Raw genomic sequence first — 23713 nt, 5'->3', positions numbered from 1 at the left:
AAAGATTCCCAGAAGCTCCAGATGATTTATGTGGAGGGGTCTTTGTATTGGTAATACCATCTTGAGTCTTTCTGACAGGATGTATCTGTTGAGACCTCTGGAGATCTAGAAAAGGTCTGAATTTCCAATTTGTATTGTGAATTACAAAGTATTTTGAGTAATGGCCCTGGTCTTGAGAAGATGAGGGGACCTGTTTTATGGCACGGGAAAGGAGCATGGACTTGACTTCTTGTTGTAAGACGTCTGCTTGTGGCCGTGACCAGTCCATTAGTGTTTTGATGATGCCTGTTATTGGAGGCTAAGATTGGAATGCTATTTTTTAAGCAAATTGTATGATGTCGAGGACCGAGGGGTCAGATGTTATATTCTGCCAGCTTGTTAAATTAGAAACCCTGCCCCCTACTAGCAGAGGTGAGGGGATGGGAGGCACTGGATGTTGGGAAGTGTCAAGAGGGAGTAAAGGGCTTACCCCCTTTTCTGAAATGGCCCCGTGAGGGTCTATATGGTCTGGCTCTTTGACCACATTGAAAGCGTGGCTGTCTAACAAAAGAGGATTGCTGTGCTTGATGTCTGAAATATAGCTGTATACTGAAAGAGCATCTTCTGAATGTTGTGCCTCTTATCCTTGTTGAACAGGACCGAATAGCCTGTCTTGCCTCCTTCATGTGGGACAATGCATCCTTGAGTCCGGTTCTGAAGAGTGAGTGCCCCTGGAAGGGTAACTCCATTATCTTGGCTTGTATCTGTAGTTAGCGCTGATGTCTTCATTTGGAGACACCTCTGAGCAGCCACCTCACTTGCCACAGCTCTGGTATTGGTGTGAATCGCATCAAAGCCAGCTTGAAATTGTGTCTTGGATACATTTTTACCTTCCTCCACTAACTGCCTGGCCAGTTCAATATTCTCTTGTATGGATGTCTGTAGAGTAGCTGGTAGCTGGTATTTTGCAGCATACACTTGGTAATTGTTGACTTGCATACCGCATGTGGAAGCTGTGTAGTTCCTTTTCAGGAATGTCTCCACCTTCCATCTGTGCAATCGGATGTTGGAGGGGTCTGGAGGATGTAGCCACCCCTGGTGTAGGTAGGACGGAATCTATCCTGGGTAGTTTAAACAGTCCTTTTGACCCGGCAGACAAACTGTAGAATCTGTCTACCCTAGGGAGACATGCTGTAGCAGAGGCCGATCTTTCCCATATAGCCACAATGGGTTTCCAGACTGCCTCGTGAAAGGGAAACCCATCAAAGGCTTTTTTGTCCTTTGCATCAATGATGCTCAGGAAATCATTCTCATCCTTTGTAGTTGTCTGGATATTTATATTGAGAGGATGAAATCCTTCTCAAAACAGCATCAGCATTCATATATATTGAATCAGGAGCCTCTGCATCATCGTCAGGGGCGGAGTTAATGATGTGATTCCATGGAGTAATGCTGACTGGTCCTCTCCGTTTGTATTGGAGTACCCGTGCCCGGCACATGTGTTACAGGCTGTGGAGTCTAAGCCTGTTTAAAACTTTAAAATTCTCCCATCCATTAAAGAGCTGCTCCCTGGTCATAGGGGCCATTGTGGCTTGTGAAGTAGATGGCTGTGCAGCGCTGGTTGAGGTCTCTGCAGCGGCTTCAGCTGGCTTTGGAGGTGTGTGGTAGGACTGAGGCCCTGCACATGCTTTTGTATACTGAGTGTTTTTTTTTTTCTATTAATAAATTTGATGTATTTTGAATTTAAGTTTGGCAGGGATGGGGTTAAAATCTCATTCCTGCTAAATACATGTGCAGAATGTGGATGGGTCCTAATTGATTCATTGACAGTCAATTAGACCCAGCCACATGATACAATAAAAGAGGACACAGATTCTTTGTTCTGTAGAATTTAGACAAAGGGTTGAGAGCAGCAGGTTGTGCTCTCTGTCCTGCACAGAGATAACCTTTGCTTGGGTCTGCTTTTATTTTGTGCATTTAGTTTGTTTATTTTGTTTTGCGAAATAAAAGTGCATGAGTAGCACTTTAAACTGCAATCAAATATTTATGTCACATCAACAAAGGCGTCTCATAGAGCTTTTTACCACATACATAAGAGAAAAAGAAACATTCATAGAAATGAAACATTTTAAAATAGATGGGTTTTTAAGAGTCCTTTAAAATTTATTTAAGCTGTCAACTCCTCTGATATTAACAGGAAGGTCGTTCCATAATACTGGAGTGTGACAGAGATCGAATGATTCTTGGTGTTAGATCTCCCTCTCTACCTGTAAGGTCACTGTGTAAAAGGAACAGAGTACCCTTAACTAAATGGCACGACAATTTATTCCGTAGGGTAGGTGGAGGTCTGTCATTTAGGAAAGGGGCGAAGCTACGGTATTCCAAACTCAGCGACCCAGACGGTAAACTGTGTGGCATCTGAGGATTGGAGGAGCGGATGCGCTCGTTAACCTAGGGGTCACGAGCGAGGATATAAATAGGGGTCATAGCTGACGTGATCTGTTCCCTTTGTGAATGGTTAAGAAAGAACCTAAAAGGAATCCCTGCATGTAATAACTGTGAGTGTTCTGTTAGTCTATCTTGTAAACGTTGTTTGTTTGTTAAAAGATTACTAACACGATCCGGGGCTGCAGCCGCAGGCTGCCAGGCCCGGACACCAGCACTTCACTTTCCACTGAGAACTGTCTTTTCACCACAAGAACTTAAATCACGCACCGTAGGAACTGTGTCTGTGTCTTTGTGTTTTGTGTGGGTGATAAAACTGGACTTTGGTTGCGAGTAAAACCCGTGGGATTTTACAAAACCGAAATGATACACGCCGCTGTAATCACTTCCAGCATTATTATTTACAAGTGTTTTGCTTTAAGGCTCTGGACATTGTAATAATTTATCAATAAACACCCTTGCACCTGTTAGTAATTTTCAGTGTGATTTGTATCTGCACCTCACTCACCTGTATCCACTCACCACTTTGCCAAATGGAGCCAGGCAACTAAAGGAACGCCCCCCATCCAGCAGGACAAGTGCAGAGGCTGTCCCACAATCAGCATTGATCAGCAAGTCATGGATAGCGCAAGTACAGTTCCACACTAACAAACTACATTGGACGGCAAGGGGTCCAAAGGGCGGGTCTTTGGCTGCATAGCGTCAAGTAACCCTAAAACCACAAAGTCATGATAGGATAGCTGAGCAGTAGAACTGGTGCTGCTATTTGGGGACTCCAGAGAAAAAAATGTTATTAAAAATGGAGAATAAGACTCTTGCATTACCACGGTTTAAAGAAATAATGCTAGAGTAATAATCCATTCTAGCCTTATAGAGCTGTTGACGGTAGTGTTTATGGTGATTAATCCAAATTAACCTTTCTTCAGCCCTGCCAGACCCAAACCCTTTCCATTTTGCTATTCCCACCGTTTGCCTTGACCAACCAGTTCAAAAAGCAGTGACTTAATAAACCTTACTTGATGCTTAAATGCTCGATGGCATGGTAGACATTTTGTTGGGATCTCTCATGACAGTTTTAGGTGTTTGGAGTCAAACTCAATGTCAGACTGCACATGATAAACTACAGTACAAATAAACAAGAGATTTAATGATAGTGAATGCCTTCAGGAGCTGACAAGAAGGCCTTCATCAGATTTTGCATTCTGGAGTAAGGGTGTCACATACTACTTTGAAATTTGATCGATGCAAAATAATCAAATCTGATAAATCACTAATTAACCTAATGTTGTAAAAGGACAGATTTAATATTGCAAAGTTGCACCACTCAGAGGTGTATTGAGCTATAAACCTACTCCCAAAATGCTTCAGTATGAGCCTGATGCATGGATTTAGATTTCTAATGTGCACAAATTATTAAACTTTCAGACTGCAACTGGTCTGTAGTCAAGCAAACATCCCAGGTATCATTGGATTGGAAGGCTGTGGGACCCGATTCCCTGCCAGTGCAACGTCTTTGTTAGAAAAAAAAAACAAGCACCACAGAGGGTGTTGGCAGACAGTTAAGCCACAGAAAGTCATGCAAAGGTCCATGTGAAATGAACAGATAGTCAGACAGCCCTGCTTACACACAAATAATTTAACATAAGGGCACAGGGGAAGCATTTACAAGATATAAAATGCCAGTCTATTGCAAAGTACACAAAGTACAGTGATCTTAATAGTGCGGTGTAACAACAACTTCATTATAAAGCAACTAAACAGCTTAGGCATGTACTGTACAAATGCACATCTGATTAAGTTTCAGATTTCCAAAGAACATATATCTGCTGCATATGTCTTTGCAGCACATAGCCCTACAGTTTAAAAAAACAAACAAATACAAATGTGCACCGAACCTATGAATTGAGGCCACTGGAAAAAGCAGATCTTTTCTAAAAAGCATTATATTATTCAATTTCCAAAGTGGAGATGACTTAGGGATTTTCCTACAGACATATCACCACCATCATGCAACAAAAATATAAAAAATACACATTTTATCATCTTCACTGTAAAAGAATAAATACTAGAGTTGCAAATATGTCATTTTTAGGTGGCACTGAGCTAGTTTATGTTTTACTTGAAAGCAGCAATTAATGATCTGGGAATAACTGTAGATGTAGTTACTGATTTGCAGTTTCCAGGTACAGTCTATGACATACATTCGTATAACTTTTCAGGGAGCGCTACTTGCAAACTTTTAAAAAAGACTTACTTACGTATTTGGTAAGGCTGTTATTTAGTTTTCCCAGTAGCTCAACCATAAAAAATAAGTCTGTGCACCCTGTGTTACACTAGGCAGAGAATACCAGAGTTGTGGACAATGACAACTAAACGTCCAGACAACAACACTATAATAAAGATCTTCTGTAGAGACAGCAAGGAAGACGTTGGACATATAAGACACTTGTGACATAAGGACTAATAAGTTGGAGTAGATAAGCAGGAAAAGACCACTGTACAAAAATGAAAAAGGTCAAACTGCAGTAACAATAACTTGCAATCCTAATAATAATTACAATGAAGTTTAGATACAACACCTTCTCATGGACCACAAACTGGGAATTGGTAACAAACTGGAAACCAATTTGCAAATGTGCAGACTTTTCTTTGGAAACTGTAGCTCCCACAGGCAAAGTATAAAAGCTCAAAAGAGGATAATTGCAGAATGGTTATGCATCTGAAATATCTGAGCACGTGTAAATGTGCACATCCAAACTGATAGTAGAAAGCCCTCCTCTAAAACATGTTTTAGGGGTGTTTAATAACAATTACTTTTTTGTGAATACTGAATAAACTACACTAAATCACATGTCATGCAACCCTAGATGCAAAGTCTTCTGTTTAAAAAGAAAGTAGCACCGCTCTAGCCTAAATTCTGCAAGGTCTGATGTTCAACCAAAGTGGAAAGTCCAAAGGTAATGTTTTAGATGTTGATTTACACTTAAAAATAAATAAATAAATAAATAAAATAAAAATGTGCTGTCGATGTTGGTTTCAGCAACTGCAAAGTTAAACATCCTACTTACACACACAAAAAAATACTAGGGTGTGCGGCGGGGTACCCCTGCCCCTGGGTGTATTTTCAGTTATTTTGTATAGTTTGGATTATGTATCACGGGGGAGTTACACTGCATATTGATATGTGAGCACGGGGATGTGGGTTTGTGTGTGTGTGCGTGGAATAGTGGTGACAGGGAGGAAGTTAGAATCCTCCCTGCAAAAACACGTGGGAATGTGGCTGGAGCCATGAATTGAATAAATTATTAAATGATTAATTAAGGCTCCAGCCACACGTGTATAAACAGGGTGATCATGGGTGAGCAAGGGGTTAGTGTGTTCAGAGACGGCCTAATGTCACAGTTCACTTGCAAATGAAAATGCACAAAGCAACTAAAGATCACAGATTTAAAAAAAAATGCTTTACAGTATCTAAAACTGTTGAATGATTAACTTTTACATTACAGTGCCTTGTCTCATTCGTTTTGTTTTTGGAGGAAGTGCTGTGTAATTGCAGTGCACAATAAAGACTTGCCATCCCAGAAAAAAAAAGAAAAAAGAAAACGAGGGCTGTGAAGGTTAAACAAGTCAATTGTAACACTGAAGCGATGGGCTTTGTATCAGAAAACTGGTGACGGAGTCGGAAATCGTGTGTGACAGGTAAGTGCATTAATTTGTTACATAGAGTATATATAATAGTGATTGATTTTATTCTTAATACAAGGGCAGTAAAACGCAACTGACGTGTATCTGGGTAACGGATAATCGAGTGCTGACTGTATTGCAGAAAAGTTTTTTGTTTTTTATAAACAAGCAAGTATTTTACGGTAATTTTGCTGTAGTGTAATAGATTACTGTGAATATGCATGTCTGCGTCCATTTTCCATTCTGTGCGTCCCGTGAACGCAAGACAAAATATTTTTCCGTCCAATGGATTTATTTTGCATCTAGGACGCAAAATTTTGCGTTAATGCAACCTCTGCCATGTAGTTTAGTGTTACTTTACTGTAACTTAAAAAAAATTCAAGTCTGGGTTTAAGTTACATTTGTTACTGTATTAAGTATTATGGATACATTTTAAATTTACAAAAAAATTTAATTTACAAAATTTGCCAGTTGGAACCGTTATGTTTAACGTTTGGTGAGGTATTATTGTGCTTATTTAGTTCTGTCATTTTGTCTTTTTCTTAGGTGCAGTTACTCTAATTAGTCACTCTAATTCAGCACAATGTTCTGGTCCCAAGTGATACCGGATTGGACAGATTCTGCTCTATTCAATTTATAGAATGAATACCTATAACAGGTAATATCAATAACTTGTTGCTATAATTACATGTTGTGAGGATGTTTTTCATGCCGCAGTAATAACAGCATACTGTACCACCCTGAATGTTCTTGGCACTCACAAAAGATGACTGTACTCTGAGAACCTGAATAAAACAGCCTGCTTTCAACCAGGACTCTAAATGTAGACACAGCAAGAATTGTCTGTTGTGTGTGGGTATTCTGTAATTGTATACCTGCCTAACATAAATCTTCTGCTGTTTATTTTTAAGAACCTTTAAACAGATTGTTATTATTTTCCTGACCATGAAACAGATTGTTAAAGAGCAGCATCTTAGCACAGTGAGTACTGACATTTTAGTTTGCTTGCAACATTTAATTCAGTACTCTAATCTAAACCCTTCTTTCCAAGTGGGGAAAAAACATACTATATTTCAAACGTAACCCATCACTACAGTTCATGTTAATCCAAGTACACAAAGTATTGGTGTTGGTTACGGTGTTCAATTGCTGGATCCAGTAATGCTACTCTATCACTTGTTTAGATACTTTTACAGTAGATATTGCCCAATTATAAAATTGTACCCTCCTCCACAACAAAGAAGAGTGTCCGCACTGGAACAAACTTTGGGCAGCCCAGAAAAACCAAACAACAAAGTACAGTGCATGTTAATGATTTAATAACTGCTCAATCCTGTCAAATAAAGGAAAGAAACTTCAGGGAAGGGCAGAGGAAATACTAGAAACAGATTCCAAGCAGAAAACAAGACCAGATGGAAACTGAAAACAACTTGGTCAAAGATTCCTCTATACTTCTGGTGTTTGTTTTAATACATCCTTTTACAATATCTACAGTATGTATGCTTCACCCTTTAAAAAATAAAAACAACAACAATAGTGTTATTAGGGCATACAGTATTGCCACACTATCCACAAATCTAGTGAACTTCATTAAAACCCTATTGTCTTGCAGTAGTTTAACATTAAACTGTAGGTTGTAGAATGGGTCAAATTGACAAGGAACTGAAGCATGCACAGCAAATAATCTATTTTCGACCCGTCAATAAAATGAATCAGAAAGGATTTACAGTAGCTACTGTATTGCTTACATTAATAAATAAAACAGCTTAAATAGTACTAAATCTAATGTTTGTAATTTGGTAGCAGAGATTCATTCCAGAAAATCCCCAAGAGCTAGGTTTTCTGTTGATATAATGTATTATAATGGAAAATTACAACCATATCACAATTGGTATGTGAAAAACAAAACATTGTCAAAAGATTTTTAAAATTGGGTATATTTTGCCACTCCAGACAGTCTCTTCAATTTGATGCTCAGCATTGACTCAAAATCAACAGGAATCACACTTCAAGCTCCTTTTCCAGGGATCCAGATGAATCAAAATTTTATTTGGAAATTGAACTATAACAAAGGCAACAGGAATAGCCAGAAGGGAAGTGGCTGCCACATCCGCACAATTTTACGACCTTCTAAAAAAATAAATAAATAAATAAATAAAAATAAATAAATATACTCCATAAACTATCGTAGCTATTGCAGCAGAAAAAATAAAACATTAGAAAATGATCTTTGGCAATTAATCTTTATATGTTTGAACCCTGGAAAGAAAGAACAGCTTTGGTGAGCTGTTATAACGTATCAGTTTGTACCAACACCTCGCTTGGGTCTACAGTACTACCAAGTTTCCCACACAGTATCAATAACTGTAAAACAAAATTGACATACCAACATTGTCAGAACATGTGGTCATAATATCATTTTTTATTTTTAACCAGTCCAAATAGGACTACAGGGGCGACAGAACCCTTTCTGGGCCCATCCTCTAGAGAAACAATGCTGACATTGAAGATGTTGAGTTGTCACTGGTTCCAGAGTAGGCCATAATAAATAAAATATGTTGGATTACTGTAACCCGTCCATCATTTTAAACCCTATGCAAATATTTTTCATGCACTCAAAGAAACAACTTATGCCGTTTTTCCCAGAACATTTGCAATACATTTACCAATACAATAGCAATACAAGCTACCACAGTCTGATAATATCAAATCGACACACAGTATGGATACCCAGACAATTCCCAGACCAAAGGCTTTAGAGATGTTCAATTTCTAACCCATCATTAGAGTACATGTAATCCAAGTACTGGTCCTGATCACGGTGTTTAATTCCTGGGTCCAGTAATGCTAGGACTTGTTTTAGAAACTGTTACAGTAGATACTGTCCTCTAGCAACTTTGGGGCAGCCCAGAAAAAAACAAACAATTTACAGCATAGGTTTTTTTTAAAGAGTGATTTAATTTCCAAAAGAAAATGCAATGAAATTACAAGGAATGGTGGACAAAATACCAGTCCCAAGAGGTTTCCAAGTTCCGAGAAGTAAAGTGAAAACAATAACTATTCCTCATTGTGGTGTTCGATTTAATATAGATCCCTTTACATGTTGGCTACATGATTCACAAACCATTTAAAAACAAACAAAATGACACCAACAGCTGTGTCATTAGGACATAATATCACCTTACTATCCACAAATATAGTGAATTGCATTAAATCCCTATTGTCTTGCGAAGATTTCATATTTACTAAGCCTATGTTGTAGAATGGGCCAAAGTCACAAAGAACAGCAGCATACATAGGAAAATATGCTAACTGTACTTTTAACTAGTTAATAGAACAAATTAGAAATTAAAGGATTTAGCTAATGCTTACAGTAATAAATAAAATGTATAACCATTGTATTGAATGAACGATTTTATCTGCATGGCTATTTGGTAGCAAATCCATTCAGGGAAAGTTAATTGTAAACAATCTGAAGTGTACAGTATATGTGTACAATTATATAGGTACATTATTATTGTAGACCACATTAGAGTTACAGTGGGTTTCCATTGACTGGAACACATCACTGGAAACAAGGAATTCATGATTCAGGGATTTATTTAAAGTGTAAAAATGATTTTAAAAACTGGGGTACTCTTCTGATTTATTATAATAAAAACAACAGTGACAACTGGAAAGGAAGTGGCACGCACAGCAGCTCGGATTACAAATTCTGGATCTATAAAAAAAAATCAATAAAAATAAGAAATCGCATTCCACAAACATAACTAACTAGAAGGGGGAAATCAGTTAAAAAAGCCGAATACAAAAATATAATAGAATTGGAATAAAAAAAGTATAGTTTAACTGTAAAATTTGAAAAACTAAAAAGATACAAATCCAGTTTGTATAAATAGAATAATTAAAAACAGTTTAAAAAATGTTTATAAAATTTGAATAAAAAAAATATTAAAAAGCTTAGGTTAAAAAAACCAAATTTATAAAAATTAGTTTTTAATCTAGATTTTAAAACAGTTTAGGATTTTGAGTTGTCACTGGTTTTAATTTGAGCATTAAACAGATATGGTCACAAATGGTAGAGTTTATGTTAATAACACACACTCTTACACAAAAAGGGCCACTAAACATATTTCCAAAATCATAAAGCTAAAATTACATTTGATTTTATTCCATAAAACAGTTCTGTCAATAAAAAAATAAATTATTGGTTTTAGACAATACTTTTTTTTTAAATCAAGGACACTTAAAATTAAATGGGAAGCCTGTCTTTAATGTGCAATACACAATTTGAAACACAATCTGTAAAATATAGACCTAGTGCATACTGCATACCGGTATTTTATACGTATTAGTTAGCTACCTACTTATACTGTACTTGAGATGCAACACGCCACTTGATTATATTATACAAGAATGATGCTGGGTATTCTTTTTGCAATGATAATATACTTTGCAAATAAAATGTAAATGTGAACTTTTTTTCTTACCGTATTTGTTTGGTTCCCTGCTGTACTCTAAGATGTGTACAGCTGCTGCTGCTGCCGTTTCCTGAGCAACAATGTTGTCATTCCCATTCCCAGCCCATCGACCCCCAGGTACAGTATCAGTCGTCACCCTGTTGTTTGCTTCTTCAAGTCTCCCAACAGGGATGACTACGAATCTTTCAGACATGACACTCCTGGGTATTTTCTTCTTAACTATCCCTCGGTGAGAAAAACTTTCAGAATGTCCCAGCTAGATTAATGTGATCCAAAGCCAACACAGTCGAATGAAACCGTACGCACAAAACAACACAAATGACACTGACTGATCCGTGGATTAAGGGGCGTTGCTAAATCAATACTCTCCTCCTATTGGCTACTCTTCCAATTGCGCCTAACTCATCCGCGCCAAATACAAAAGGAAACAGCTGTTCAATTAAAGAACAGTTAAGTCTTAAAGTAGAAAAAATGAACACTTAGCATCCATTGTTATAAATTGTATTAAGATTCTGCATATTGACATGTACTGAAATATACATTGAGGTTAATTTAAAAAAATCCCAAAATATACAGCGAGTATAATAGCTTTGATTAATCAGCTCACAAGCATTACATTTAATTAAAATTGACTCAAACTGAATGCAATTAATACATAACAGTAAACAAAAAAATAGCAATATTATCAATCGTTCACTTTCCATTGTAGCCCCTGGAATAATACCCTCACACTAATGCATTTCGCATATCCATTGAAACACAGGTTAAATTAATACAGTCTGAATTTTAGACATTTATATAAACACCATTGATTATTAAACATAAAAGGACATATGCTATGGAATGAGAGTATTTTAGGAATGTGATTGCAAGGTGGAAAGCGTTGTATTAAAAATAAAGACTACTGAGTCAGCGACTCTGTTTCTACTCCTCTCTCCTGCAATACTTCAGACGTACAGCTCTGCTCTGTACAAACGCACTTGCTTTTCTACATGTCCTGAGGTAAAACTAATATCATTCATAACCTTAACACGCTCAATTATTTTATATATAAAGATAAAAAAAAAACTAGTTTTATTCCTTGTCAAACTTGTTTTTTACAATAAGTCTTTATTAATCTAAAGAAAACCCTGAAGAAACGTATAGTGAAGTAAACATAACATAAACACATTTGTGTTTGTTCCACTTTGTGTAATGTCTCCCTATGATAATTGTAGTCCCTTATAATTAACTGTAGTTAAATGCATAGTAAACTGGAGTTAACCAATGTAAAGCATTATTTTGCTATAATTATCATAATTACCAAAACCGTTGGGTACTGTGTGTTTTTTGGCGGTACTGTGTGTTTTTTGGCAGTACTAATGTACCTTTTCACAACAGCCTTATTTATAAAAAAAAAAAAAAAAAAAAAAAAAAAGTGGTGTCATTAACACAAATCTAAAGTGACTTATGGCTCTCCAGTCAATGTTTAGACTGCACCCTGTAATGCTACTAGCTGTTTAGTGTGCTTGGGAGTGGTTCTTTTATTTCAGTCTTGGATATAGAATGTATAGGTTCTAGTTTAGAGTTGTGCTCTAAAATCAAACTTGACAGAAGATTATTTAATCAGATTATCCCCCTAAACACATACAATTATAGTTCTTCCAGTCTTGTGGAACACTTTTGCGTTTACCTCAGAAATTGCTTCCTAAGCATACAGCTGTTGAATAGTACTGAAACGATTATTTTAATAATGAGAATCTAAATAGTTTTACACAATCCGTGCCTAGATATCTCCAGAAGGATTTTTGTTGACATTTTGATGTCACATGCATATCATTTTTACAGCCTATGTTCAGTTTTCCCAGTCAAACACAGGTTTGCAAAAATGAGTCACAATAGAATTTGGCAATTTTCACATCCCACCGAAAATGATCCATAGTGCTGTACCAATACTGTATATACATCGGTGATTAGGTTTCTCAGCTTGTAAAGATTTGCAAATGTTGGGTCTTAATTGATAAAAGCAAACCAGAACATTGTGTCTTTTTAACAAAAAAGTTAAGATGACGCTAAGGTTGCAACACAAACCCAGAAAACTAGGGAAATTGGGGTTAAATTTTTACAATAAAGCACACTTAACTGAGACATGGTCTACCTAGGCATTGCAACATAGACAAGAAAAGTGCTTCCCCAGTACCCACATGTGTAATAGTTGGTCTATCTACTATTGTGGAGTGTACAAATATGTCAATAAAATAAATAAAACCAAATAGCAAAATATGTCCAATTTAACTTATCATATAATGTTAGCACTGTACTGTAAACATCTTATTCTAATGTCACATTCTTGTATGTCTTACAACACTGACAAAGTAAATATATTTCTTGATTCAGATACAGCTGTGGTACACCTGTACTGTAATTAGCTTTAGAATATAAGCAGTGTTTTCTCTCAACATCATCAGGGAAGTAAAATACTCCATGTGAAAGGACGCAAGCCCTGTATAAAATGTATTATTTATTGTTGTACCAGTATTAACCCTATCCCTGCCAAATACATGTGCAGACTGTGACTGGGACTTAATTGATCCATTAACAAGCAAATAAGCCCAGCCACAGGTGTATAAAAGGGAGCGGTCTCTGGACTTGTGGGTTGGTCGAACCCAGGGCAAGGAGCAGAGCACAGCAGCCAAACAAAATGGAAGGCCTATAATACTCAACTTGCTGTTTTCTACGATTACCATACCAAGTTTTGCTAATCAGACCCACAATAGTGAAAGAGCACACCAGCAGTTACTTCCAGACACATCTGGTATAGAAAACAGTAGGTTTTTAAATCATACTTTTAAATAATACACTTCAATCTTTCTTTTCAGGTCCTTTACAAATACTATATCTTTATTTTATAAAGTATAGTTCATTGTATTCAGGGGGTCTTGATATAGAGATCTCAAAACACTGCCATCTTTCTGTTTCAAATATGCAAACATCAAAGTACTGTGCAAACACACATTTTGCTATTTTGTTTGGGTACTCGGGGAGGATCCACACTTTTCTTGTTTATGCTACAAATGCATGCCTAGTTAGAAAAAAAACATAACCCCAATTTCACTAGTTTTGTGGGTTTATGTCGCAAACTTAACATTATTGTCCTTTTTTGGAATGAATTTCCATTGATTTTGTAATGGCAGTTAGCCCTGTGGGTTGAATCTAACTAGCCCTTGTAAGGTTATCTTTGGCCGTATAATGAAAACTGTTGTTTATTATTTTTTCTGTTTTAACTACACTGCCTTATTAGCTTGTGCTGCATATTTTCCTTTGTGCCTCTACCTGCTGAGATGCATTGTGCACTTTGTGTTTTACATTTCACTACTGAACTGCTTTTTGAATTGTGATAAATCTTGGTTTAGACATTTAGCACAAATTATTGAAGATAATCAGAAAACGGAGATATAAGGAGGTGCCTGTCTGGCTGTCTTTCTATACATATGTATGTCACTTTTACAGTTTTTACTTATAGAGTATACAGGGATGAAATTAAATCTGATTACTGTAGAAAGCTATATGAAACGACTGGACCCCAGACTTACAGTATAACTTTTAATTAATGTTTTTCTGCAAGTACAAGTGGATTTTGTCTTCAAAACATCTATTTAACATAGGCTTTGTAAACTGAAAATAAAAAATGTATTATACCTAAATAAACATGAATTTCCACAATGAAATGCTTTAAAATAATCATTCTGAAAACTAATAGTACTTTAAACATACACTGGCACAGAAAACATTCATATTCAATAGATGCCAGTATAACATGTAAGCATTAGCAATTCAATAGTACTGTTGTGCGAAATTATTATTATTATTTATTTCTTAGCAGATGCCCTTATCCAGGGCGACTTACAAAGATATCACATTATACATTATACAGATATCACTTTTTTTTTTTTTGTTTAAACATACAATTCCCCTTTTATACAGTTGGGTTTTTACTGGAGCAATCTAGGTAAAGTACCGTGCTGAAGGGTACAGCAGCAGTGAGGTCAAGAGTGCAGAGCCCTAACCACTACTCCACACTGCTGCCCCGTATATGCTATGTTTGCTGGGAGGCAGTCTGGAACAGAGTACTTCATCATGACATCAAAACTCATATCCTTTGGATCAGGTAGAACGGGGACCTTTTCTGCTGTACCGGCATGTGTGCCGGAAGTAGAAAAGTCAACAAGCTGACATTTAAATAAACAAAAACATACATGGGGCAGTTTCAAAGCAGCCAGTATAAATCCTTAACAAAACAATATACTTCCTGTTTATTGGTACTGTAGCGTATTGTAACATACTTGGGTGAGTGGACGCCTGCCTAAAGAAAACACACTACCCAGCAGGTATTCCTAAACAACCCTACACCCAATCCAGGGCTATAACTTCTCTTTGGGTTGATTCAAGTTGCCTCCCTGTCACTCCACAACTCTGATTTGCTAGCCAACAACTAAATGAAGACACAGATAAACAGATTACAAAACCAAAAGGTGCTAGAGTAGATAGATAAATAGCACAGAGCACCTCGCCAAAAGGGCAAGTTAATTATGTGACTCATATTGATCCATTATCTTTTGACTGTTAACCACAAGCACAGATTTATTTTAATACACTAAAATGATAAAACATACCAGTGCCCAGTTATAATTGGTACTGAAGCTATGGGTATAGTGCACTCGTGAGACCACACTTTAAGCACTGTGTCCAATTCTGGTCCTCACAACAACAAAGAGACACTGTGGCGCTGGACAGAGACCAAAGAAGAGCAGCCAAATTAATCCCAAGGCTTAAAGGTGTAAGATACGAAGATAGGCTGAAAGAACTGAATCTATTTAGCCTAGGGCACATAAGAGTTTGAGGGGGAGGGCATGACTGAACATGTAAACATTTTAAAAGGAGTTGACATAGCTAACCCTCACCAATACATTAAGCGCAGTACAGAACCAGGGCCACAGAACATAATTGGAAACTAAGTGGAGATAGACTTAGGACAGAGGGAAGAAGATACTTCTTCACACAGAGAGTGGTGAGTGTATGGAATGGTGTACCTAGTCATGTCATGGTGAGGCAGAATCACTTGGATTCTTTAAAGATCCAACTCGAGAAAGTTCTGAGATCAATCAGCTACTACGAACCTGACGAGCTTTGATAGGCCAAATGGTCTCTTGTTCATAAATGTTCTCATATTCTTATTTGAATTCATATGTACTCTAGTCTACAGTTGTAAAAAAACACTAGGGAGAGCCTTATTTTAATCATTTTGAATAGTGGTGTTTTATATATTTAGTCTGGCAATGAAGGTTAACGTATTTTGCCTTTTGTGTAAAATACTATTGGCTGGAAAAGAGGTAATGAAATAAATAACCCACTGCAGTAGTGTGGAAGACGGTCTCTGTGAAGGTCAATTAAAATAGAAACCCATTCACCCATTCATTTGTCACTATAATTAGAGAGCTGTTGAGGCATGAATGTAGGCCACAGCCTTGAAAGCACATCCGGTCTGGAGGTCTCGGCACGACACTCTCGCGCTCCAGAGGGACTTTATTATTGCTGTTGCACTAATGTTATTGTTTACTGTTCTTGTAAGGTGCACAGGCTACACCATCTAGGGGGTGGGGGGGTGGTAGTTAGCTATGGGGGAATTCGGGGGGAGTTAACGGTGTGGAAGAGCTGGAGAGGGGGTTGTGTGTAAGCGTGGGTGTCTGTGGGTGCTTGGGGGTGGGAAGGTGCAGAAGGTTGGGGTGCCTAGACTGGGTGGGTATAGACGGGTGTTCACCGACCCTCCCTTTTCCCTGAAGGTCTGGAGGTCCCTTGCCAAGTCCTGGAATTGGCGGGGACCGGCGGAGCACAGTGATTGGTGGGAGCTGAAAAAAAATTAAATTAAGTTCAGTAGTTTTTTAGGTGTTTAAACCAATGCCTTAAACAGAGCAGGTCCTCTATTCCTACCCAGCTGTCTTGCTTGAAAATCAGGCAGCTATGTTGATAAATCTCTCAGCCAGAGTGTATTACTCTTGTGCAATTGGTATTCATGCAAAAACAATGGGTGTATCATTTTACTTAACTGTAATAGATAGTTTTCACTGCAGTTGTTTCACATCACATTAAATTACAAGCTGTGGCCAGTTATAAAAAAAAGAAATCTCTTGAAAGTATATTAGAATGTCAAAAGTACATTTTGGATTTGCACTTTCAAGCTCACTCAATGCACAATACAACATTTCTTCTGAAATGAAATAAATGCTGTTAATTTTACAAACTACATAGAAAAGATTGCTTACATTATGCGATGGCATTGCATTCAGGCATGCAGAATTATGAATGTCATATTTAGAGCCAGATTTTCATAAACTTTACCTTATTTGAACCAAAGTCCACCATTGTTAGCGTTAAAAGAAAAAAAAAAACAACAAAAAAAGTTCACCATTTCATTGTTCTATAGATCCTAATGCCGCTACAATACAATTTTAAAAAAATTGAGGGCCTAGTATTTTTGCTGCATCATTTAGTAAGTATGTAGTACTTGTGTTTTGTTTTCATGGCCTTTTTTATTGGAGCTGCCATTGTTTATTTTCCACAGTACTGACATATCATGTGATATGCAGAATTGATGAGCAGTGTCACTATTGGATGTGCATTTTCACATGGTCTTTTAGGAGGGTATAAAAAAGAACGTTCATAATGTAACTCTCTCTCACCTCACTTCAGCTCAAGCTGAAGACAGCACTGCCATAATGTTAAATACAAAGTGGAAATCAATGTGTAATAAATTTGTAAAAACTTGATTAGCACTTATTTTGTCCTGAGTCCTGTGTTCCGGAGTAGTAGTTGTATTGCCCAGAAACTGCAATAGCAAAAAGGAGAGCCTACGGAAACCAGAGGGAACAAGGAAGGCCTGAGCAGTTGCAGTTTGCCTCGAAGTCATGAACACGACATGGTGTTAGAAGAACAGAAGGTCAGTCCCCTTCATCACAAAACTGGAGCACAAGACCTCGACTCGACACAGGGGAGCAGCTAAATGCAATACACAAACGACGCACACAAGCTGCTGCAAACACAAGGCAGAACCAACACAGAGCCACCGCAGAACCGCGCTGGACAACACCAGACTGCAGCCTCGCACAGATGGGAGGCTGGTGACACAGACTCTGATACATAAAGAAAGGACATTCATCACCAACTATAAATATTGGCGTATCCCTTACATGTAAGTCACTTGCTATACCATTCGATAATTTGTTGATTCAAGCCTTATGCAAACTAATTTGTATTTTGTTTTCCATTTAACTTACAATGGAACAATTAGCACCTCCCCCTCCTCTAGACATTAGGGGAAATCTAACAGAAAATTGGAAACGATGGCATCAGCGATTCGAAATATATTCAATTGCTTCAGGTCTCAACAAGAAACCTGACGAAATTCAAGTCGCCACCATTTTATACATAACAGGGCAAGATGGTCTTGACATTTACAACGGGCTGTGCATTGACTTTGCAGACCCTGCTAAACAGACAGCGGGTGAGGTGCTAAGTGCTCTGAAAGCTTACTGTGAACCTAAAAGCAATGACATATTTGAAAGATACCAATTCTGGGCACATGAGTGGTTAGACTCACATACCATAGACAACTATGTAACTGATCTCAGGGTAAAAGCAAAAAACTTTGGTTTTGGCACAAATGAAGAAACAATGTTAAGAGACAAAATAGTCTTTAGCGTAAAGGACTCCCATCTCAAAGAGAAACTGTCTCTGAACTAACCTTATCGAAAGCGATAGACATATGCAGGGCCAAAGAAATCTCACATGCACAATCAAAACTAATGCGAGAGAGCCCCGCCTCTCAGACCGTAATGACACTTGCGGCCCAAACATCAGACAGTGTCAATCCCCCAGCCATAGACTACATTGGTAGACACAAACATACACGACAACTACCACAAAAAACCTGTGGTAACTGCGGGCAAACCCACAGACCCAGAGCTTGCCCCGCATACAGTTTAACATGCAGGTCGTGTAACAAAATAAATCATTTTGCTAGCGTGTGTAGGGCGACATCTAGTGGTAGAATTCCGACATGACAGGTCAATGAGGTTTTTATTGGAATCCTGGCCAGATTCACAAGCGGGTACAAACATACATGCGCACAGGATCAATGGAAAATCCAACTCATAGTCCAAAACAAGGACATTGAGTTCAAAATTGACACGGGTGCTGATGCCAGTGTTCGCCCCACGGCATTAGGTTTAGGTTCACAGTAAGCACAGTAAAGGCAGCAGTGTGGAGTAGTGGTTAGGGCTCTGGACTCTTGACCGGAGGGTTGTGGGTTCAATCCCAGGTGGGGGACACTGCTGCTGTACCCTTCAGCAAGGTACTTTACCTAGATTGCTCCAGTAAAAACCCAACTGTATAAATAGGTAATTGTATGTAAAAATAATGTGATATCTTGTAACAATTGTAAGTCGCCCTGGATAAGGGCATCTGCTAAGAAATAAATAATAATAATAATTATATGAGGCATGGTTTGCAAACAAACCCTTGAGAGCATATTGTGTGCCTTTCGTTTATTGATAGATGAGCGTATGGTATGGAATCGCTCTTATGAAATTATAATTTGTTTGCGTTTCGATTTGAAGACGACCAGAAGCTTGCACCTTCAAAATGATACATTTGCCCTGGCATCCGGAGTTTGGAACCGCTTCATTGATAACAACATTCTCTGCTACAAACCGGGAGGGAACATTACAGTGGATGAGCAACTTTTTCCAACAAAAACAAGGTGTCGGTGGACTCAATATATATCTAACAAACCTGCTCAATTTGGAATCAAGTTTTGGCTGGCAGCCAATGGTCAATGGCTACCCCCTACTTGGGCAAGGATGAGACTCACCCAGCTAACCAAAGGCTAGGTGACAGTGTGGTACTTCAGATAATGGGAACCTATTTAGGAAAAGGCAGAAATGTTACTCCTCTACAATTCTGAAGCACTCTGCACTCTAACAGTTTACAAGTGCAAGCCGAGAAAGACTATAATTATGCTCAGCTCCCTTCACCCGTCAGTTACCATAGGGGCATTTTAGACCAGACAGCACGGAAATACTCAGCGAAAGCTGGGTCTCGCAGGTGGCCTGTTCATGTGTTTTACAATGTACAGGATCTCACAGCCATCAACTATTTTATTCTTTACAAGGAATGCATGGGCAAGAAGATAAGGAGGAGAAATTATATATTGCAGCTAGCCGAAGAACTTCGGCAGAAACATTTTGAACAGAAGAAGAGTGCAAAGCAGGTAGCCGTGAATGAAGGTAGCGACCCCGGTGCCAACCAGAAGCGACGACAATGCCAGGTTGCCAAATGCAATGGTAACAAGACTCTTGATAGCTGTGCCCAATGCACAAAGGCAGCGAGTGGAAAGTGCACTGCATATGTGGAGAAGCGCAACATCTGTGTGAATTGTGCAAACACTTAGGCTTCTTTGATAACATGTTGTGCTGTTGCGATTGTATATAACAACCTGTGACAGAAATACAATGAGTTCTGGTGATAAATCTTCCTCCCGACCTGTGAGGGCGCTAAAGAACGGGAGGAGAAGTATCTGGAAGGGCTTGCCTGACAGTTCGTTTCCGGGACCGGGAAGTGGGTCAGCCTGGAAAGAAGCGAGACTCTGTTGTAAGACCGTATTGATTTGACAGGTAAACGAGGGGCAGCTGCAAGTATTTACCTAGATATCATGCGGGAGTACATATAGGGGCCAGGGTTACACTGTTCTTTTCCTTCATTTGGGTTAAGCCAAGGACCGAGAAGGACGTAATAGAGAGCTACTGTATTACTCTGTAAAGAGTTGCGTGTGTGTGTTTGTGTTTGTTTGTCGCTGTAAAATAACTGTCTGTGTTTTTGAAATCACCAGACAGCTAAAGCACATCCGGAGCTGTCGCCGTGGGCCAGCACAAGCCGGATCACCACATCACGAACTGTCACGGAATAAAGTGTATTCACGCACCACCAGCACGACTGTACGCACCCGAGACGGGTGAACGTGTTTTTGTTTCTTTGATAAGACTGTACCCTGTGTTTTTCATCCCCGCGCTACACACATCGTTGTGTATTGCCGGGGCTTATTATTTACGGTCACCAGACCAGGAAATAAAATAAAAGCATTTTTTCACTGGATTACCGTTGTCTGCCTGTCACTCCTGCACCACATCACCGCTACACTGTTCCCCTTACCAGCCACTTTGCCACACGTGGTGTCAGAACACGGGACTATGGACCGCAACGCGCTGGCGGAGCTGCTGCAGGCGCTGGAGAGCAGACGCGACGCAGAGGAGAGAAGGAGGGAGGAGCGCTACACGGCGCTCATTGAACGGGTAGGGCTGGCCGTTGCCGCATCGACGACCCCTACCACAACACCGCTGATGTCGCCCCCGAAGGCACGGGCAATGAAGATGTCGGCGGAGGATGACCCGGAGGCGTATTTGGTGGCGTTCGAGCGGCTGGCTACCGCGGCGGCTTGGCCGCGGGAGTTCTGGGTCAGCCAGTTGGGACCCTGCCTGATCGGGGAGGCTCAGACAGCCTACCAAGCTATGAGTGACCATCACGCCACCAAGTACGACCTGGTCAAGCAGGCTATCCTCCGTCACCTGAATATTTCTACAGAGACCCACCGGGCGCGGTTTAGGGAGTACCGGAGAGCCCCGGAGACACGCCCCAGGGTGGTTGCAGAGCGGTTGTGCGACCACATGGTGCATTGGCTGACCCCCGGGAAGAAGACCGCCCAGCAGATGGGGAAGCCATTGTGGTAGAGCAGTTCTGCCATGTGGTCGGCGCCGAGACCCAGGCGTGGATACGGCGCCACAACCCCAACACCCTGGAGGAGGCGGTCAAATTGGCGGAGGACTTCGAAGACTCCCTGACTTCTGCCCGGGTCGGAATCCTGTCCGCCCCTGCCCTTCGGAGCAGCCGACCTCTCCCTCCCTCTCCTCCAACACCACCACCACCACCACCCTCGTTCCCGGGACCTAGACCTCCTAGAGCACCAACCCCATTGGGCCAACTTGCCTCCCCCCCATGGAGACCAAGGTTGGCCCCCAGCTGGGGTAGAGGTGCTGCCCCTGCCCCGTTGCCATACCAGCAGCGGGATAGATTTCTGACCTATGCCCCCTCTGTCCCTCCTATCTGTTTAAGGTGCCACCAGCCAGGACATCTGGCCAGGTCATGCCCCGCTGCCATGGAGTGTGACGTGGCCGCATGCAATTGGGCACCTGAAACTGGTAAGCGTGGGGAAAATGGTTGGGAGGGGCCTTGTTTGATTAATGTTGTTTTAGGGAATGTGAAAACCCACGCATTAGTGGACACAGGGTGTGAGCAGACTTTGATTAGGACAGCTCTCCTGGGCGGTGTGTCGTGGCGGCCACGAGGTCAGGTGGCCATCTCCTGTATCAATGGAGACACGGCGGCATACCCCACATTAAAAGTATATTTATCGGTAGGACCGATAAAACGTCACCTTGTAGTCGGGGTGGCGGAAAGGTTGCCACTCCCAGTTATTCTGGGCTGAGACTGGCCAAAATTCAAAGAATTGATGCAAATAATGGCAGTCTCAGCCACACATGTAAACGTGGCAGAAAAAAAAGGAACGGATTGGTGATGTGTTTCCTTTTCACACTGAAATGTTTTCCCCTCTTTTCCATCCTAGAAAAACAAATAAGGAGAGACGGACCGCGAAATGGGAGGGAGCGTTGTTGAGACAAGGCTGGGGTCTGGTGGGAGAGTGCTGCAATGGTAACAAACACCAGTTGAAGGGAGTGGGAACGCAGTGTGACCGAGAGAGGGGGGTTACTGGGCCGACTAGGGCAGAGGTTATTCCAGCCCCTCTCAATGTACCAGACCCGTGGTACTCAAGCGCGGACCTAGTGTGGGGCCAACATAACGACCCGTCACTGGTGCATGCTTGGGGGCAGGTCCGGTCCATTGAAGGTAAGGATGTTGACGGCGCTGGGGCGCTAGTATATCCACATTTCAGTATCAAGGGGCAATTACTGTATAGGGTAAACCTAGCCGCGGGCACAGGACAGCCTGTAACACAATTGTTGGTTCCCCCATCTTGTCGGACAGAAGTCATGAGGCTGGCGAATGATATCCCTTTTGCGGGGCACCTCGGAGCCGAGAAGACGAGGGAACGGATATTGGCTCAATTCTATTGGCTCGGTCTTCATATTGATGTGTCGAGATATGTAGCCACATGCCCAGACTGCCAGTGAGTAGCGCCGGATCGAGTGCGCCCCGCCCCTTTGGTCCCACTGCCAATTATTTCCACTCCTTTCGAGAGCATTGCAATGGACATAGTGGGCCCTTTGCTACCTTCTGACTCCGGGTATACGCATATATTAGTGGTGGTGGATTATGCAATGCGATACCCGTAAGCAGTTCCATTGAGGTCCACTAGTGCCGCTGCAATAGCCACCGAGTTAGCGCAGATTATGGCTAGAGTAGGGATCCCCTCAAGGAGATTTTGACCGATCATGGGACCAATTTTTTGTCCAATACGTTACAGCAGGTGTACAAAATATTGAAAATAGATCACATGAGGACGTCCGTTTATCATCCACAATCGGACGGTCTGGTTGAACGTTTTAATCAGACCTTAAAGTCGATGCTGAGGCGATTCATAACACAGGAGCAGAAACATTGGGCATCGCTTCTTCCCTACCTCCTTTTTGCGGTGAGAGAAGTGCCGCAGAGTTCAACGGGGTTCTCCCCCTTTGAGCTCCTGTACGGCCGGCAGCCTCGCGGCATTCTCGACCTGCTGATAGAGGGGTGGGAGGAGCACAAAGGCTTGTCCAAAAATGTAGTGAAGTATGTGCTCCTACTAAGAGATCGCCTGGATTTGGTCGGTCGTTTGGCCCAAGACAACCTCAGATCGGCTCAGCACCGACAGCAGCAGCATTACAACAAAAATGCATGGATTTGAACCTTTCGACCAGGGGACAAGGTAATGCTGCTACTTCCCTCATCAGAATCAAAACAGTCAGTCCTATTGTCATAGTGGCTAAGAAAGATGGCACCAACCACTTCTGCGTGGATTTCAGAAAGGTAAACGCTATTGCTAA

The 23713-nt window shown here is 40.4% G+C and overlaps 1 protein-coding gene across 6 annotated transcripts in view; it reads right to left on the bottom strand.

Annotated features, from left to right (window-relative positions):
- LOC117400469 (solute carrier family 12 member 7-like) overlaps positions 1 to 10970 on the bottom strand; it is a 118752-nt gene extending 107782 nt beyond the window's left edge. The window contains exon 1 of one of the 6 annotated variants that reach the window (XM_059022640.1): positions 10599 to 10970. In XM_059022640.1, coding sequence (XP_058878623.1) covers positions 10599 to 10782 — 184 coding nt within the window. In that variant the 5' untranslated portion in view covers positions 10783 to 10970. The remainder of the gene's footprint in view (positions 1 to 10598) is intronic. The other 5 variants (XM_059022641.1, XM_059022637.1, XM_034000497.3 and 2 more) reach the window with 5 other exon arrangements.
- Positions 10971 to 23713: the final 12743 nt, after the last annotated feature.

Source organism: Acipenser ruthenus, chromosome 4 (assembly GCF_902713425.1).
Source record: "Acipenser ruthenus chromosome 4, fAciRut3.2 maternal haplotype, whole genome shotgun sequence".
Taxonomy (NCBI): domain Eukaryota; kingdom Metazoa; phylum Chordata; class Actinopteri; order Acipenseriformes; family Acipenseridae; genus Acipenser; species Acipenser ruthenus.
Note: the sequence above shows the minus strand (reverse complement) of the source record. Positions and strands in the feature narration are given on the sequence as shown.